The sequence below is a fragment of the Syngnathus floridae genome, chromosome 12, assembly GCF_059516105.1.
Source record: "Syngnathus floridae isolate MCC-2025c chromosome 12, RoL_Sflo_1.0, whole genome shotgun sequence".
NCBI lineage: Eukaryota > Metazoa > Chordata > Actinopteri > Syngnathiformes > Syngnathidae > Syngnathus > Syngnathus floridae.
Genome location: NC_142424.1, coordinates 9,904,588 through 9,923,972, shown reverse-complemented (window position 1 = coordinate 9,923,972; position 19,385 = coordinate 9,904,588). Strand labels below are relative to the sequence as shown.

Sequence of the window (19,385 nt, the reverse complement as noted above, 5' to 3'; positions counted from 1 at the left end):
GTTAAGGTACTTCAAAATAAGTCAAAATAATAATATCATATAAGGGTCCAATAACAACTCTATGTAAGATCAACAAAAAGTCAACTTAAGCTCAATCAAAATATCAAATAAGTCTCCAATAACAATCAATAACAATGTTGATCTTACATAAAGATCAACAAAAAGTCAACTAAAGCTCAATCAAAGTTTCAAGTGCTCCTGTAGCACAATGTTAGAGGTGGGCATAAAGTGTGTGTATAAAATAAAATAAATAAATAAATAAATGGCTCTTACGCATCTCATCGGTAAAGACTTCAATAGTCTAAAAGATATTTCACTACCTTCCATTTGAATATCGAGAAATCAGGACCAAGTGGTTAAACCTTTGCAAAATCGTTGGGTAATCTTCGGACGTCTTGGCAGTCACTGCAGTCTAACATCCTCTGAGTGGGGATTTCCATCTCCATGCTTGAGAGGGTTCATTGTATGAGGGAAAAAACGTTTGCACTGGAATTGTAGATTTGGAGTAGTTTGTAATGGGTGTCACATACTTTAAAGACAAGTGATTAATTACACTGGCCAAATTATACTTTGTTGATTCGGCAAATGTTTCCCATAACAAGCAGACATTAAAGACAAATGCCCATTAGTGCATATAGTTATATCTATCTAATAACAAAATTCACATTTTATTTGTTCATTTAAAAAATTTGGCTGTATATATATATATATATATTATATATATATATATATATATATATATATATATATATATATATATATATATATATATATATATATATATACATATATATATACATATATGTATATATATATAGATATATGTGTGTGTGTGTATACATATATATGCATGTAGGCTTATATATCTCATTAGGCAAATGACATAAGGTGCAGACACGCAAGTTTATTAAATCAGGCCTAAGTTATCTGAACAAAAATATATAGATATCTGCTTGTAAGGTGAGATGAGGACATTATTAGTTACAGATCAGAGATAGAGCTGTTTCTTCAATCCAGGTTTGATGTGCTACATTTTCATCTACCATTAAAATAAACTGCGGAACCAAACATTATCATGCCTCCTTCTTCATGACTACTTATTGCGCACCTAAGATGTTAAGATGATGGGACAATCCATACAAAAAACATACACACACGCAAGCATTTGGCTTTGAAAGCAATACAATGAGAATACCTAAACTCTGGCAATTTTTGTCATCACCTGCTCTAAAGAATGCAAATCTGAAGGCAACTCAAGCATTCATTTAAAAGCAACAACAAAACATTTCATTCCCTCCCCTCTATAACAGAGTCTGATCCAAAGTTTATCCAGGATATAAATACAGTAACAATACAAACATGATCAGAAAATAACAAATCCACAACAGATGGACAATTTACACCCTATACACAGCTAATACAAAATCTGGGTGCTCAGGCCCCAAACTGGCAAGTCTTACATGAATGCAAGCACAATCCTTGCCATTGATTCAAACATCTGGATGTAGTTGGGAGCACACCAGTGAAGGACCTCACACCCTTTTTCTTCCAATTTGGTAAGCCTGGAACATGATGGGAATGAACAAGTATGGATTATATGGATCATTGTAATTTCAGAAAGAAGTGCAGTAAGGTGCTGATGCATTTCAATGCAAGGTCTGGCCACATTTGGGAAAATGGTGCTCGTGTCCATAAGTGGAGTGCTGCAGATCCACGGTAGGATGTTCGACAAAGGGAAAATGATCGATCTGATGTGCTGGGATTGTGGCCGTTCCATCATGTTCCTTGGATTCATTCATGAGTGTCAAGGCTTTAATGGCTGGATCGACAGCAAGCTTCCAAATTTGAAGTGCTGGATCACAGGAAACTTCTCCAAACACTGAAAATGGTTACAAATAGACAAATGTTAACAGAAAAAAAAAACTGCGGAGGTAAAGTAAAATAAGTACATTTTATAGTAACTTTATACAGTGTGTCCTCTACATGTTTCATCCTGTAATTTTATTTTATATTCTATTATTAGTGTAGGTTGGAATTACTCTATTGGTTCAGCTTTCATTCCAAACAATAACACTTTTATCCCTCGCCCGTATAAAAAAAAGACTGGGCTGCGTCAGGAAGAGGATCGGATGTAAAAACTGTGACAATCAAATCATGTGAATGAGCCACTGACTACTTTTACCCCCAAAAAAAACCTGACAATCAAATCATGTGAGTCACTGACTACTTTTACATGCAGTCAATAACCTTTTTAAAACCAGAACATTGGCAGTATTCATTTTTTAAAGTAAACGAGTGCAGAAGCCCAAACGTGCTCTTAAAATGTTTTTTTTTTTTTAAATTAAGACTAAGGACCCTGGGTACCTGTTTTCTAACCGGAATATCTCGGCTTGTAAACGCGATCGATTTACCTCCTAACAACTGGATGTTCTTGCTCTATCCGCAAGGAATCTTGGTATTTGTAGTCCAGGAAATACATGTATGCGCGAGCCCTTGAATACTTGAATACAGTGATTTCGCCATGACGTTTTGACATTATTTTCTGTCTCAATAAGTAAAGTGAGTAAAATAGACAGCATGTACATGTAAGTCCATTCATCTGGCACGCAACTCACACAAGCAGATGGAAACGATCATGGCGGAGTTCGGAGATACAACAGAAAAGCACACTTTGGGAGCGAGGGGAAAACAGACTGTTTTATTCTTTTGGTGAGCTACATGAGTATAATGTTCTTTGTTGATAGTAGAAAATAACAAGCGGTTGTTATCTATTTGCGCCATGACATTAATGGGTGTCGCGGATTCAAACGGGATATTTAAATGTGCGAGTATCTTTGTCCATTGAGGCATGTAAACGGGCTATTCTGATTGTTTCAGAAACCCGAATTCTGACCTTAACTTGAATATTGATTGCATGTAAACAGTCACTGCAGTGATCCCTGATAGGTAAAAAAGTTTGTTTGGGGTACTTCCAGGTGACTGAGTGACTACCACCGACCTAAATTGAAATCAATGACACAAACTTGTGGAGTTTGGTTTGATTTCACTGCCAGATATTCCCTAAAAGGTTTGAGTACTTTAGGCCGAGTAACCACCTCGACAGAAACAGACTAGAAATCCAAACCTCTATCTTCGGGTTTGAAGGTACTATGTATGAATTTGGGTGACAGTTGTTTGAGCTATTCAGTAAAACATTGAGTTGGTCAGCTAACTAAGATCAGCTTTAGTTTAGGCAGTGCTAATACTAGCTAGCATATGCCAATTCACCATCAAAAAAGCATGCCCGTGCCATTAAACAGAGCAACAAAAGTGACTAGTAATTCGCCAGCCTGTATGAACTTCCTCATGTAAAATTTTTTTTTTGACAGCCACTTTAATCCACAGGTGTCAAAGTCAAGGCCCGGGGACTAGATACAGCCCGCCGAATCATTTTATGTGGTCTCCGAAGACAAATTGTGCATCAACTTCATCTGTCAATACTAAAGTTACAAATTCTCACTTTTAAAAAATACAGATATTGCTAACAATTTTTGTTACCATTGATCTTTTAAAAATATTTGAACAGTCTTTACTAGTCTCCAGTTTCAAGCTTAGTTATTCATCAGTTTGTTGACGGTCGTAATGGCCCTCCAAAGGAAACTATGACTATGTTGCGGCCCGCGACAAAAATGAGTTTGACACCCTTGCTTTAATCAGTCAAACTACGCTATAGTATTTGAGAAGGTTAAAATAATTATTCAACCATTTATCCGTCTTCACAATGCTCTGCCTTGGTCGTATGACACATAAGGCTTGTTTACCAGTAGTGCCAAAATCAGAAGTCAGACTTTGACTACTTGGAAGTAGGTGTCAAACGTGTGATTGTCATGGTGAAAGGGCCTAATACGATACACTAAGTAGACCAACTTAAGCTTCCAGCTCTTCTGAGAAAATCATCATCACCAACTACAGTGACAACGACAAATACAAATGAACCTATTGAGTTGACCTTGACCCGAAAGGAGTTTCCAACCTCATTTTGAGCATGTTGGAAATAGTTCATTTCACAAGGTCTTTGTGTGGGGGGACATGGTCTGCTGAAGAGGCAGGGTGGGGCTTTGGGCAAGATGCAGAACGGGTTGTCGTGGTTGGACGCTGCATGAGGAGAACACACTATAGGGTTGAGAACTATTGAATGTACAAACTCATGGTGAGATCATGGTGAGTACTTCAACACTTTGTGGGCAATATGACTCATCTACCATTCGAAACGTAACTAGCACTGTACATTGAAAGTCCTGTCTCGACTTGATAGATTTGGACTTTTTAACAATTACACTATCCACTGCCTCTTAAAAGCATGAAAAAAAGAACATCTTCTAAAATCTCCACTTTATTTTAGATGTTCAAGTATTAACTCTGAATTAAAGAATAAGCCAAAGTTAACCAGTGTTTATTTATGGCACCATTACTGTGGCCAGCGGAGACATTTAACTTACTTTTGGATAAGCCCCTGGAGAACATGCAATTGGTGTTTCCTTACTAAGTGATATTGCCAACTACTGGCAAGACATTGTTTTTGCAGAAGAATAGTTTGTATCTCTTCATGCAACGTTACCAGGGATGTCCCAATCTCATTGTTTGCTCCCAAGTCCAAATCACATAACCTTGAGTATTTGCTTGCACTAAGACAATGCCAAATTGTAAAAAATGGAATTGTAAAAAACAAAAAAAACCAAAACCCTGATCATTTTCAATTGACTCAAGTCCTTTTTTTTTTCATTTGAATAAAGGTATCCCAATACCCTTTCCAAGTCTAGTAGCAGTAGTTGAAACCAAGAAAGCTTACTATGTTTATAGCATATCAGTGGTGCAAGATTAAATTAAAAAATTCTATTATTAAAATTAAATCTACAAAAAAAAAATTCTAGTTAGTGCGGCGGTTAAAAAAAAAGCACTTAACTGGTCAATGATTCAATCTGATGGTGCAAGATCGCTTGAGTAAACACAGTTAACTCCACCTCAACCAACAAAGCGACATCAGCCTGTCTGGTAAAAAAAAAGAGATGTATTTGAGATACCATCTCTTTCATTTTGTCAATTACCTCACCCCAGAATTCTATAGGTGATTTGAGGTCTTTCTTTTTTGGTTCATGTATGAACAAATTAGTTGTACAACTGGTTTTTAGAAGTTTGAATAAATGGCAAGTGTTCTTGTGGAACTCCAGAAACGTGCTTTCTGCCCTGTTGTTTTACTCCATCACACAAACTGAATCGTTTCACTGTGTAAGATAAAACTATTGTTATTCCATTTGCAGTACCTTTGGACCTCAACATTATAATAATAACACCGAACATCTAAAAATTGTATGATCGGTTTGGAACAACGCTAAAAGATACCATTAAAATACTTTTTGAAAACATGAACATTTTACAGTTATAATGCTTGGACTCTGGAAAGGCTTTTTTGTTTTGTTTTGTTTAAGCTGGATTCACTTGCAAGATCAGAAAGCTAGTCAACTGAGCATTTGAGATAGAGAGATCATTGCTCACAAATTAATCCAAACCTTGAAACTATCTCCATCCAAATGAGTTTGTTATTTCATGCTTTTGGAAACATTAGCTCCTTTCAGACAGTTAAGTGCTGGATCCTGCTTTCCCCAGCCCGAGTAGAACTCTGCCCAAAACCTTCTGTGGGGCCAGCAAAAGGGAGTGAGGAATGCGAGTCTGCTGATGGTTGCTCCAGGCTTGGAGGAAGGTCGGGAGAGAAGGAGGGGTGGATTTAATGAAGGGAAAGGCAGTAGAGAAGGAGAGGGGGGAGGGGGAGGCAGACAGCTTGGCCCCTCAGCTCTTTGGGAAGACTTGCAGGCTGCTCTGGAAAACACAGGATGTGGGCATGCAGGCGGGAGAAGGCTTAGCCCCCCCCCCCCCCCCCATACCCCACCCCCTACCGCCCACACACACGCACACATGCACACAATTCCATTCTCGCCGTTCCTCTCTTAACCCTTTCCTTCCTCTTCTCTTGCCTGCAGATGGTTAAGGTCTTGAGTTTTTCTAATGTTAGTTTTTTTTTAGTCCCAAGAAAATAGTGATTCCTTAGTGAGACTTAATGAAATTTACAGACACCTAAATTCAAATTTTCAGCAAGAAATAAGATTAACAAATAGTTTAAATGAAACAACCCATGACAATGCAATATCAACCTTTTCATAATCTACTGACTAAAAAGAGGTAAAACGTGAGCTATACCACACAAATAAATCTGACATCAAATCACTTATTGGTAATCTCAGTCTCATTTAACAATACCTGTTACCTGCATTCCCGGTTAGTTAGCGCATCAAAGGCCTATTCACATAGCAGTTGCGGCTTACCCCATTAAAATAATTAGATGCGTGGAAAAGTAACACAATGGGGCATTGGCATTGAATCTTGCTTGGGTGTTAAACTTCACAATTCTCTCATGCCAGTCAGTATTCCGCCTGTTGCTACGTCAGAAGCTGGCAAAATGATAGGTCAACTTCAACCCTCTCAAACCTTCTCAGGGCTTTCACATTGGACAGAGAACCAGGGAGGGAAAATTGTGAAAAAGGTGACATATATGGCCAGAGTTGCCACCCATGTGTCCAGCTCAGTTCATTTTGTGGGATTGTGGCAGAGATTTGTAGATTCAGATCAAATTTAGGTTTCCAGCACTGGGTGTAATTTCACGTGCATGGAGTTAACTCCATTAATTATCAAGTTAATAAGACGGGAGCATGCTGATGAATTAAACAGAGAAGAAAAGACCCAATAAGGAGTGCTACAATGTCGACCAACCAATAGACCTTGTCTAGCTCAATCCTCAATGGCAAACCCTAATGCAAGAACCTGGGACTGTGTTGGCTGAATGTTATGGCAATAGAAAGCCTGGAAACTGAACAAACATACACCCTTCAGTGGAATTACATCTTATGTGTGCAATATGTCCATGTGGCTAAAAGTGCTGCAGTAGAAGGGTGGCTCCTTTAAGAGAGCAAGGCATTTATACCGTGGCTGAAACCAAGAGGGAGGGGAAAGGAGACAGGAGCAGGGAGCAGAGTGGAACAGGGAGTAGACAGCTACCAGAACAGCAAGTCTAAGTTAACAGTGATGTGAGTGAGCACACTCTGGTCTGAAAAATCTGACATTCAAAGTAAGTGACCCGGAAGTTAGCACAACTACCCGTTCAGAGACTTTGCTTTCTTTAAGGTAATCACAAGGAAATACTCCAGTAACACCATTTCAGTTCACTACGGTATGTTCGAAAACATAACAAATGCGAGTGTGACATGTAATCAAGAGTATTTTCTAATAACATGTTTTTGTGTTCTCTCAATACATGTACATATGGAAATGAGAATTGTCCATGTGCAGTAATGAAAAGCCTGAAATGTGCCTAACTATCAGTGTTGCACCCTGCCAACTCACTGGAAAGTACCAGAAAAAAAAAGTATGGGTCAGCCTTAGGCCATGTTTCCACCAAGTAGCAAAGGTAAATTCTTTGCCAAACCTTTCAATTCACTTCAATGAAGAATGGTGGATATATTCAAACAAAGGCAATTATCTTTAAATTCTATAAAACAAAGGAGAAGCGGAAAGGATAATTCTTTAACTCACCTCAGCTTTGTACATTCTAATTAGACCCTGGTTAACTTTTGACCAGGAAGGAACAGCACTGATGTTCCACAGCTGGTTGGAGTGCTCAGCAAAGGGACCAGTCTTCATCTAGAAAATTCAATTAAAGATAGAAGACAAGACATAAAGCATTGCAGGTGCGGCATTGCTATACTGAACTACAGGTAATACAGTTGAAATGAAACATTTCAAGTAGTGGTGGTTGTCTTGGGGATTCTCATAGGGTTCGTCAAACACACAAGATGCCTTTCCTGAAGCAACATTAATCCGGCATGGAACAGATATCGAGGTGGTGCGACTGTGTCGAAGAAAGTTGCCGGGATACGACCCAGCACTGGCCTCATTCCAGGCAACAATGTGCACCACTAAACTGTCAGTTCCCCTTCAAGTAATAATGCAAACCACATTTAGTGGGGAACAAAACCCTCCAAACAACTCATTCATATAGCTACAAGATTTTAGTGATATAAAATAACACTAAGATACACTTTAAAGGTTTTTCCACCATTAATGAGAACAGTGGCATGCAGTCAGGAACTTCAAAACCTCTCCTGGCTCAAACACTATCAAAAGTACAGCCCTACGTTTACAACTTTCATGAAATGAAATTTATTTCCAAAGATTTTTGTTTTCAATTCACAGAATGCGGCCTGGCTGCGCAGCTTCCAGTCATTTGTGGGTTAATACTTTTTTTTGGTCCAATTAGATTACAGTTTAAGTGTGTTGCCGTGCAAAAATCAGTTAGCGAAGGCCTTCAGAATCCAGAATGCTGGTGTTAGCATGCACGCACGGACGCACGGACAGACAACATTGATATATATATATATTTTTAAACCACTCACTTTAGATCAGAGGTAGGGAACTCTGGTTCCTCGAGAGCTATATCCTGCCTGTTTTGGATATAAGGCTTCTAAAGGTAGTTCGTAATGTTGATTTACACGAGATGCTAAAAGTTCATTTTCAAAGTGCGCTGCGGGACTTCATGAGGCTAGGTCAACCAACACTGTTGTCGACTAGGTCATTTTAAACTGGAAATTGTTTGGGCAACTTTCAAGGCAATATGTATGAGTGGAAAAGTGAGCACAGACAGACAGGGACAAAGAAAAGAGGCCTGGTGCATCTGAATCCGCATCCCTCATGAGTGGGGTGTATTTTATGCAGTCTTTACATCGATAAACATTGAACACCTGCCATTGAATGTGACCTCAAACTTGGTTAACAGAAGTGAATAATAATAAATATTAATAAGAAGAATTTTAAGAGGAAATAAAATAAACAACTGAGATAATGTAGTTGCAGAAGTGCACACACCCTCTTGGAAACGTGACTGTCTTTAGAATGAACAAATAATAATTATACTCATCACCGAGCACAAGCCAAGCACCGCAGAGAGCTTCCACATGATCAGAGGAATCTTATTGTTCAAAGGTACCAGTCAGTAGAAGGGTACAAAATAGTTACCAAGACAATAAACCATAAAACACAGTGAAGACAGTCATAAAGTGGGAAAAAAAGTGGCATAACAGTGACACTAACAAAAACTGGACAGCTCTTCAAAATTAATGAAAAGATTAAGACAACAGGTCAGGAAATCTGTTAAGAGTCTGACAGCAATATTAAAGGAGCTGCAGGAATTTCTGGCAAGTACTGCCGGTTTAGTCCGTACATGCGACAGCAATCTACCATCTTATATGACTGGGCTTTCGGATGGGGTGGCAAAATGGAAGCCTCATTTTTAGAAATACAGAAAGAAAAAGAAAAAACACTTAAAATCGTCGAACGCAAGTGTAAGACAGTGTGTTATGTTTTGATTAAACCAAGAATAAACTTTGGCCATATTCAAAAAGTTATGTTTGGTGCAAACACAAAACATCTCATCAACAAAAGAACACCACAGCTACAGTGGAGCATACGTATACTGTATCTATGTACTTTTTATAGCGTATGACTTGAAATTTAAATTTGGGTCTTTTTATTCTTCTCAGCTCTGAAATGAAATGAATCACAATGTACATTAACAGGAGCAACACAATATGTAATTAATCATTTTTGTTTCACAATTGTCACACAAAGTACAAGTAGTACACTTTTATGTCTTTGCACAGACATTCTTGCAAGCAGAATTGCAGGCTCAGCTCCAACTACCAACAAAGGAACTCGATTTTCCATCATGGACAAGTACAGACTAGCTGTTTACATGTAAGCAATTCAGTTTAAAGTCCTCAGCTACTACATCATACACACGTTGTATGAACCTGTTAATTGTCCCACTTAATTGCAAGTTTTTAAAATATGCTGAGGGTGGTTTCCAGGAGCATTTAACCAAGTAAAAGACAGAAAACAAAAGGTAAAGGTCATTTCAGTGAAACGGAAATCTCAATACGTAGAAAAAAATAAATTTATGAATGAAGTTATATGCAGTTTTCCAAATATATTTCCCAAAGCGCAAAAGAACCCAAACCCAGACCCTGGGGCATCAATCTAACAACCCCCTCCTTTTTCCATTCCACCCCCACCGCTCGAGAGACTTTCCATGGCCTCGCATGCGAACACAAGGGGGGAGGGGCATGGAAGAGGGAGGAAAGGTGGGTGGAGACAGCCCATATTCCCTGGAGGAAGGAGTGATTCACAGCAGCATGTGGGGAAGGAAGTGACTCATGTTTAGGCTGATGCATGCACGCACACACATAGCCTTGTGTGTGAATTAAAAACGGAATTTGCGTTCTGTTGAAGCAACCACATGTGCGGAAACCAAGAATATAGTTCGCTAGCCATATGGAGTTTGTATGCTGGCAAGAAAATGTAACATGTAAGAGAAGGATAGAAAGAAAGTGATGAAATTTATGCCTTTCCCACATAAAGTCAGATTCAACACTTTGCGTTCTGTTCGATTTAAATTCATTTTAATACTGTACATTCAGGTGAAATCATTAAAGTGCAGTGAGATTCACTATTAAAGTTGAACCTCAACGTACTAACTTGAGTGGTTCCATGAGCCCATTTGTAACCTGATAAGTTTAGAAATTGAAATGGTTTTTCAATGAAATGGATAGAAATGCAACCAGTGTGCATCTTAAAACCAAATAAGGCAATATAGAAATAAGTGAAAACAGGAAATAAAAGACCTAAAAACAACTATTATGGCTCAAGTTTGATAAAGGGAAAAGGGGGGGGGGGGGTGGATTATAGGCAGCTCCTCCAAAAAAAAAGTATTGTTCATAATAACATATTCAAGTGTTTTTTTTTCCTCTTGATTTTGGTTTCTTCAGTTCTTTATTTGATTTTGGCATACTGATCCAGAAGAATCAGTCTTCCAATAAATAAATAAATAAATAAATAGTGTAATGTAACATTGTCATTCGTGTGTTATGAATTTCTTTTGATCATTTTTATAATTTTTACTTTGATAGTTGCCAGTTAAGCGCTTTGTTTACTTGTTTGGCTAAAGTCCAGCGGGTCAACATGGGACGTTCTTCCGCATTTATTCATAAAACGTGGCTGCTTCTGCCATCAGTGAACGTATTGTTCCTTAGTGGAACCTTCGCCTCGTGACATCACGCATAGATGGCTACTTCAACGTAAATGTACTGATATTATACGATCGTTGTCCACATTTCAATAAATAATATACACTGTAATCGTTTTTTTTGGGGGGGGGGGACAATTTTCAGACTTCTTTCAACACGTTATTCACAAACACAACAGCTATTAGATTTGTGACTGGATAATCAAGGATGTGGAGGTAGAAATTCAGCCAATGCACCAGCTTTCCGCCTTATTTTCAGTTTACAGAAATGTGTTATGCACGTTGGCAATGATAGTAGTGCAAGCGTGAGAAACCCAACATAGATCCACCAACTTGTCCATGCCAAGACATTTTGGGTTTAGAAAATAACACCAAATGAAACATGAGGTGTTTTAAAATATTTACTACGTAATTTTCTCAGACCATCAAAGAGGGATAATTTGTTGTTTGCATGAATTATATAAAATTTCTCAACTGATTTTAGAAATCAAAAAACTGCATTAAAAAATACATTTTTACATTAAAAAGACATTTTATCAAAAAACATTTTTACAAAATATCCAGGCAGCAGCAAGGTGGACACTGGTGACCCTAGTAAGGATGAGCAGTACAGTGAATGTATGAATGCATATTACCCATGCAGTAAAATGCAGACATATATTTTAGTATGAAATGGAATTTGAAGTTTTCAAGCTGCTCGCCAGGTTTGAATGTAGCCTCCATCTGTCACAAAAGTGTGACGGGTTATTCTTGATGCAGTGTTAAAAGGGGGGGCGATTTAAAAACCAAAAAATTCCATAATGGTCGTACAGTTTTAACATATAACAAAAACAGTCTTTTTTTGTTATTAACCCCCCCCCCCCCCCCCACACACACACACACACACACACAAGTCCCCGAGGCTGAAATTATATATTTATTGTTTGTTCCTCAAAGCTACCACTGCTATTAACAGCACGGCAGCTCCAATTGTGTCAACAACTAAAGAAATTCCAAAATGTTTTCTAAAAGTCTGTCTGTGACGTATGGATAAACCTCAGAGGTGGTAATTCCACAGAGTAACATGGAGGCCACTTCGACACACCAGCAGCACCCTTTCTAAACTGTAAGGAGGGCAGAATCGGTCAAACGGGAAGGAGAAGAACGAGGGAAGGAGGCAGTGTGTCTGAGTGGGAAGGAGGAAAAGGATGTAGCATGCTCTACCAACACCCCTCCCCTCTACTTCCCTCCCCTCCTTTTTCTCCCAAAAACAAAAACAAAGCGTCCAGTTCCTGCCCTGGCACATAACCAAGAAAATCCATCTGCTTTTCCCTGAATAAATCCCTCTGCTTGTCTTAACATTTCGATTTAGCTATTGTCCTACAATGTATTTGAAACAGCTATATTATCCAGATTATTAATTTATATTGTTATTGGAAAATGTTAAATATGACAATTGCGGGAAGCAGTGATGAGATACAAGTAAAACAATGCAGTTGACGCACAATAACCATAATTAATAGGAACCTTTGGCTATTATGATCTCCATTTGAAAGACAGTGGCTCTTACTCACCAACTGAGCTTGAGAAAAAACTGGCCCATGGCTAGGTTTTCATTGACGCATTTGTTGAGCCAAGCCGATTGGTTCTCAGAAGCAGGTTGGGGGCATGCATAGGGAGTGAGTGTCACCAGAGTGCTAAGCATTTGCAATCTTCATACCAATATGCTTTATCAGTTGAGTTTTGATTTTTACAGAAAATGGGTTTGTGGGCAGACTTAATTTTTATCTTTTAAAAGCAACATGTTTTTTCCCCTTAAACATTAGTTTTCAGCCACTACTGGTAAGACAAAGATGGGGAAGAACGCTCTTTGGAAATGATGTCCAATATCACTTTAATATAACATGTGTGTGTGTGTGTGTGTGCGCGCGTGTGTATGTATGTGTGTGTGCGCGTGTATGTATATATATATATATATATATATATATATAGTTTAAGAGTGATCTTGAATAGATAAGAATGTATTGAATATCAATCAACTGACAAAAAAAAGCTCCAGCTACAATTGAACTTCAACCAAGTCATGAGTTGAGTTCCCACATTGAAGTGTAAAACTACCCCTTAAATACTAGATCTGATTTGAAATTGCACCATTAGCGCATACTAAATTTTACAGATCATAAAAAAAGTAGCTAAAATAATTACAGCTACTACATTGGTGTTATTTTGGTCAAGTTTGTGAAAATATAAGAAGTTTGATTTTCCCACCTCATTTATGAACTTGATGCACTCCAGAAACATGTAGTCTTGCCGCTGTTCATTTACCACTCTCTCATCAACAAAGTGCCGAGGTTCTAGGGTTGGGTGATCTATGGGAAACAATGCTGCAAGTTTAGATATTCACCATCAGGTGTCACTATTTGTCTTCTCATGGTCACATTTCAACACACTTCAATAATGCTGAGGTCAAGTGAGAGAGATCTACAATCCAAGTAAGCCCCCACATTTGTTAAGTTGCAACATTATTCAATACCATTTCACCTTATGACTCTATAATTAGCAGCCAATGATGGTGTGTTAAACAAAACAAATGTACAATATAACGTATTTACTATTTATAGACACCAGTATTCATAAGTATCATAAGTATATAGTAGATAAGATTTTACAGATACTATGCAGTGACACTCACATAATCTCTGGTTCTTGATTACTTTTGATACACTGCATGACTTTTATATAATTTCTTTTACATAATTTGTGAATACCTCACAGTTGACAATAGCCGGACTATTGTAGTATCTACATAGTACATTACAACAACAACAACGCGTAAGGCTAAAGGAACTGTCTGATGGGCTCAGAGACAGACCTGGGCAAGAATCTGCTTAATTTTGAGTTCCTATCATAGTTTCCATCCATAAAAGGCATCAGTTTGTGACGAATTAGCTCTTTCTAGAGCAGGGGGGCAAGAATCTGCTTAATTTTGAGTTCCTATCGTAGTTTCCATCCATAAAAGGCATCAGTTTGTGACGAATGAGCTCTTTCTAGAGCAGGGATGGGCAACATTTACGATTACAGCCACATTTGATCAAATGTACTTAATTTTTTCTCATTAGGTTGAGTACTGTGTTATACATTGGCGACTTAAGACTAAACCCAACGGGTATACAGACATCAAGCAAAGTTGTCAGAACTAACCAACTGTCTTTAAAAAAACCAAAACATAAAAAACACATTCAAAACTGTTCTTTCAATGACATATCTGTTGTACCACCAAGGCTGACCTGTGAAATGGTTCCACAGAGCATCCAGGTCAGTGGAAAATATTTTTTAAAAATGCAAGGAGCTAGGCTAAACCTAGTGTGTATCTAGATTGCAGGTGCAAATTATTCTCATCATTTTTGTGTTACTTTTTACAAAATATAATAAAAATCAAACCAAAATATGCTTATTCTTCAAGCAATTTCCTACATGCAAGACATTTTTTTAGAGCATTCTACTTGTTTAATTTAGTTCCTTCAAAATAATAGGGAAATTTAAGGTAGATGTTATTGCAGGTCTTGAGAAATCCCACCTTAGAATAAGAGATATCATAATTCTATAGGCTAGGTGACATACAAATCACAACTAGTTTTAAGACACATTTTATCCTAGATTTAGTTTTCTGAAATCTTGCTAAGTCATATATTTCTGTTCTTTTTAAGATCAGTTTGCAACATTAAGTAAGATAGTCCTCATTTTATTACTATTTTTCAAGCTGATGTTTTATTGTTAGTCGCTCCTCTATTTGTGTCCAACAAATTATTTGGTATTTGTGACCATTTTTGATCAAGGTTAAAATTACTTTCCACACCTAGAGACATAAAAAAAAAAAAAAGGCATTTGTTGAGTTCAAATTAGAAGGGTAGGGAATGCTCAAATCTATTCTTATCATGAATACCTTTGCAGCATTTTGATCTCACCATGTCAGTGATTTGAATGATTGCAAATTGGGCCTGTCGCGGGGCACACAACGCAGATGCGGCCTGTCAGTTGCCCATACCTGTTCGAAAGTAAGCTGCCTGACCAGAAACTGAGCAAGAGAGAAAAAGAGCGCTGACGCAAACGACTATTGCTTGTTGGCAGCAGGAAAATAAAAATATGACCCCCCCCACAGGTTAGTTAGAAAATCTTCTTACCAACAAATTGTGAGCTACCCCATATGAAAGGTAGAAACTGGAAGTCATCCAGGCCCCATACACCTTGGCTTCCTGCTGGTTCCATTCTGTAGGTCCTCTGAAGTTTCCGCATCACTGAGAGATACCTAAGAAGAAACACATGGTACACTGGTCATAATATGAATTGACAAGGGCTAAGTGATGAACTGGGAGTAACACAAATCTCTGGAATGCAATGTATTTCCCCCTGAAAAGTTGTTAATTCTGGTTAAAGAAAACAAAATCTGAAGCTATGCTTATGGTTTATTGTCTAACATTCAATAACAGACCAATAACACCTAGTCCACAGTAACCACTTACTTCTTGTAAGTTGTTAATTCTGGTTAAAGAAAAAGTCTGAAGCTATGCTTATGGTTTATTGTCTAACATTCAATAACATCTAGTCCACAGTAACCACTTACTTATTAAAAACTTTGAAAACAATAGCCAGCTGATCATCTACTTTAAGAGCTCCAACTTTGCAGAGACAGCAAAGGAATGCAGCAAAAGCAGCTTCATGACCTGAAAAGGAAAAACATGATGTGAAATGTGACCAGAAATGTGGAATGTGCAGTTTTAGTTTGCGAACCAAATGGGAAATGGGACTCTTGAGGAATTAAATATGATAATACAGTGATGATATATTTTTCTATAAATTGTAAGAGTCAGTGAAGGTCAATGTAGTTTGTCAATCTTTCATTTGTATACAGTAGATTTGCGTTAATCAATTTGTTTTATAGCAGTTTCACATGAAATTCAGGAAAGGGGCTTCTATCAAACCCCCTTGATGAACAAAGCAACGTTAACCAACCACAGTGGATCTTTCGTTTGTTTCGTTTTATTCAGATTTTGAAACGTGTTTTTTCCCAGAGGAAATAATGACAAAATAAAAAAAATTATGAAAACATAGTGTGTTCATGATTTCTACTCATGAACTCCCTCACTCACTCATATTTCTAGAAAGCAACCAACCATCCTGTAAGTTGTCTTTTCAGTTTTTGTGCTCTTTCTGAAACACCATAAAGTGCCACAAGATGGCATTGCAAATATTGCTAAAAGACAAAAAAGTGCTTTGGCGCCATCATATGGCATCTTGGTGGCAAGGAACTATGTTAAAGTGAATCAAACATGCTTCAATCAGATATGCCAAAGCTTTTTCTAGTCGGAGAGTAGTACATTGGCACTATTTTGTGGCATCTTTAGACAATTATGAACTTTTGTCAAGAGTGGTTGGGGGTGCCAATTGTGGTTTTTCAGTATTTGCAGGAGGGCCCTATAAAATTGAAGGGGAACAAACAGTCTTGACTAAAAGAGCAAATGACAGATGGAATACAGCAGTGATTTACATTGAAGAATTGCCTTAAACATCTGTTAAAATGAAGTGAAATCGAGTTAGTATAGGGGACAAGATGGCAGTTCGGAAATTGGAATTTGGAGCAGCTTTCGATGCTGAAATGTATGACCCAATGACCATTGTACACCATGTAAACCATTGTAGTGACTTCCATAGGTTTAGTTCAGTCCACACCCTTTGAAAATCAGAGCCTTTTCTTTTTGCGGAGCTATGAAAAAAACCAAAAATACAAATACCTGTTCCGTAGTCTATTCTGGTGGAGTTTCCCACAGACTCTTTCAGGTAGACGGCGATCTCTGGAGCTGCAGATTGTTTGTCAGCAGGTAGCACTGCTGATACCAAGGCTTCTGCATCCTGCCAACAACACCATTACTTGCAAGTATCTACGAAAGATACTGAGCATCTACTAAAACCTGAGTGGATCAATATTGAGATTTGTGGATTGGATGAGTGACTGCATACAAATTCTACAAAACTTCGACTGAAAGTACTTACTGCATGAGCCTATCATGGACTGTGTAACATTGCACATTCATACTAATCAAATTGCATGTATGAAATTCCCACACATCCACATCTCAGGTTTAATTGTATTGAACTCGTGAAATTCCGCACACACACATCAGACCCATCATAAAAATCAATATTTTAGACATTTAGTACGACAAAGACTGTGTTTGGTGTGTGCATGCCGACTAACCTGGTCTAATTGAGTAAACCAGGTTCTGAAGGCTTTATTTCCAAAGCGGGATGGCTGGTCAACAGGAGGGGTCTCATTTATCCATCGGTCCAGAGTGTCCAAAAGATCTAGTAACTTCTCCACCGTCTGTCAAACAAAAAAACAATGACTATAGTTAATGACAGAAGACCACCAATAAACAAAACTACCACTTCTTCATTATACATTAAGTATAGACGTTAGCATTAATGTATACACTACATAAGCCCCCAAAAAAGAAAAATGCTTTTATACATCACAAAACAATTTCCCTGGTTTTAAAAAACGACAACATACCTCAGACACTTTATAAGCACAAGTTAGCTTCTTTCCTTTCACACTTTCATTAAGAGTCAGAATGAATCCCATGTAGTCAGCATAGGCCTGTAACAAGGATGGAAATCTGCAGTTAAGGAAACATTTACAATTACTGACCATGATAGAACAGCATTTCTAAAGAAAAAAGATGGTATCAACAGTCCATCATTCAAACTGGCCATCTTAGTTTTTTTTCCACCGGGGTCACTGTGGTGTGTGCAAGAGACAGATGCCGGAGTGCCAGCTTCTGATGTCGGATCAGATATGTAACAGAAACAAAATGCTCCCAGCTGTGAAAAGTTTAAAAATACTGCCCACTTAATTGTTCTTGCCGTTTTCGGTTGAGAGAGCTGTGACTATTGCCATACATTTAATTTCGGAATAATAGATTTCTTGATACGAGTTGCTCCTGACGAATAGCACTTTTATTTGCACACTGACTTTTAAATTTGCCTCATGGTGTTGCGCTATACTGTACTGCTGCTGTTTTCTTATGCTTATTTGGTCAGTATATACCGCTCCCCATTCTGTGTAGATGGTAATCCATTGACAGCTTTCTATTTGTAATTGTACTGCATTTAATTGTGCTCCACCTTCTTGGCCAGATCACCCTGAAATAAGAGCTCTTGGTCTCAATCTGGTTAGGGAAAAGTTCTGATTGATTGAATTTTATTAATGTGGCGATCATGCACTTTGCTTCTGTGATTTGTTTTAAAACAACAGGTTAATCAATCCATGCTCCACTGTTATGGATCTAATGTGTAGATTTACCAGCAATGCTGTCTACTAAAATGACATTTACCTTAGACCGCTTCCACTTGGCCATGTCGGGCACCATGCTAATTTCTTTCATGGGTACCATGAAGGGCATTGTAATCTCAAGTGCTTTATCCTCAGAAATGGCTCCTACAAAAAGATGAGATCACCTTGAAATGTGAAGAAACGTAAAAGTTGTAGGCTACCCCAATAACACTATGTCTGTGCTTGTTCAATATTTGTGCTTTTTAATTTTATGAACTTTAGCAGGACAGGGGTCTACGATGGTGGTGACGGTGAAAGGTGATCTGACACATTTTAATTGTGGCAAGCACGTCAGCCTTACTTTACTTCTGGGTTTCAACTCAGCACTAAGCTTTCTGTGCAGAGTTGGATGTTCTTCCTGTGTTAATAATTTTCTCGAGGTACAAGCATGACATCTTAAAGACAGTCTCATCCATTTAAATTATTATTAAGTAAAGGTGACAGATGATCTATTAACTAGATAAACTAAATGATCAACTAACCACGTATACGTGAATGACAAATTTATACTTCTTTACACGTGCATTACGAAAATAAAAGGTTTGTTTGTGGCGTCCCCAAGACTTGAGATTGTAATATTTATGCAGTGACTTAACAGTTACACGTCGATGTACAATGAGTACATACTGTATACATTTAAATCTTCCTAAATGTTAACGGTGCATGAGGAGAAGCAAAACAGAGTTCATAGATCCCTACAACATACATCCCACTTGAGTTGTACCTGACTGCTGCTCTGATTCCGCCATGTCGAAGTCGTTGCTCTTCTTCGTGGATCACAGAGGGGGGAAATACTGGGGATACGACTCACTACCGCCATCGTTGTTGGCTACATATACAAAACAAACATTT

At 38.0% G+C, this 19,385-nt stretch overlaps 1 protein-coding gene across 2 annotated transcripts; it reads right to left on the bottom strand.

Moving 5' to 3' along the window:
• Positions 1–884: 884 nt before the first annotated feature.
• ptpa (protein phosphatase 2 phosphatase activator) lies at positions 885–19,362 on the bottom strand. Of its 2 annotated transcripts, XR_015861682.1 has the most exons (11): positions 19,258–19,362; positions 18,535–18,638; positions 17,712–17,798; positions 17,397–17,522; positions 16,933–17,050; positions 15,765–15,864; positions 15,325–15,449; positions 13,412–13,512; positions 7,621–7,728; positions 4,943–5,028; positions 885–1,879 (listed from the first exon to the last, which is right to left on the bottom strand). XR_015861682.1 is itself a non-coding variant. In XM_088391911.1 (10 exons), exons 1-10 carry the CDS (start codon positions 19,280–19,282, stop codon positions 1,805–1,807), a joined length of 969 nt encoding a protein of 322 aa, XP_088248037.1. In that variant the 5' UTR covers positions 19,283–19,362; the 3' UTR covers positions 885–1,804. The 2 variants fall into 2 exon arrangements, 1 of the variants encoding a protein (XP_088248037.1); XM_088391911.1 differs by lacking the exon at positions 4,943–5,028.
• Positions 19,363–19,385: the final 23 nt, after the last annotated feature.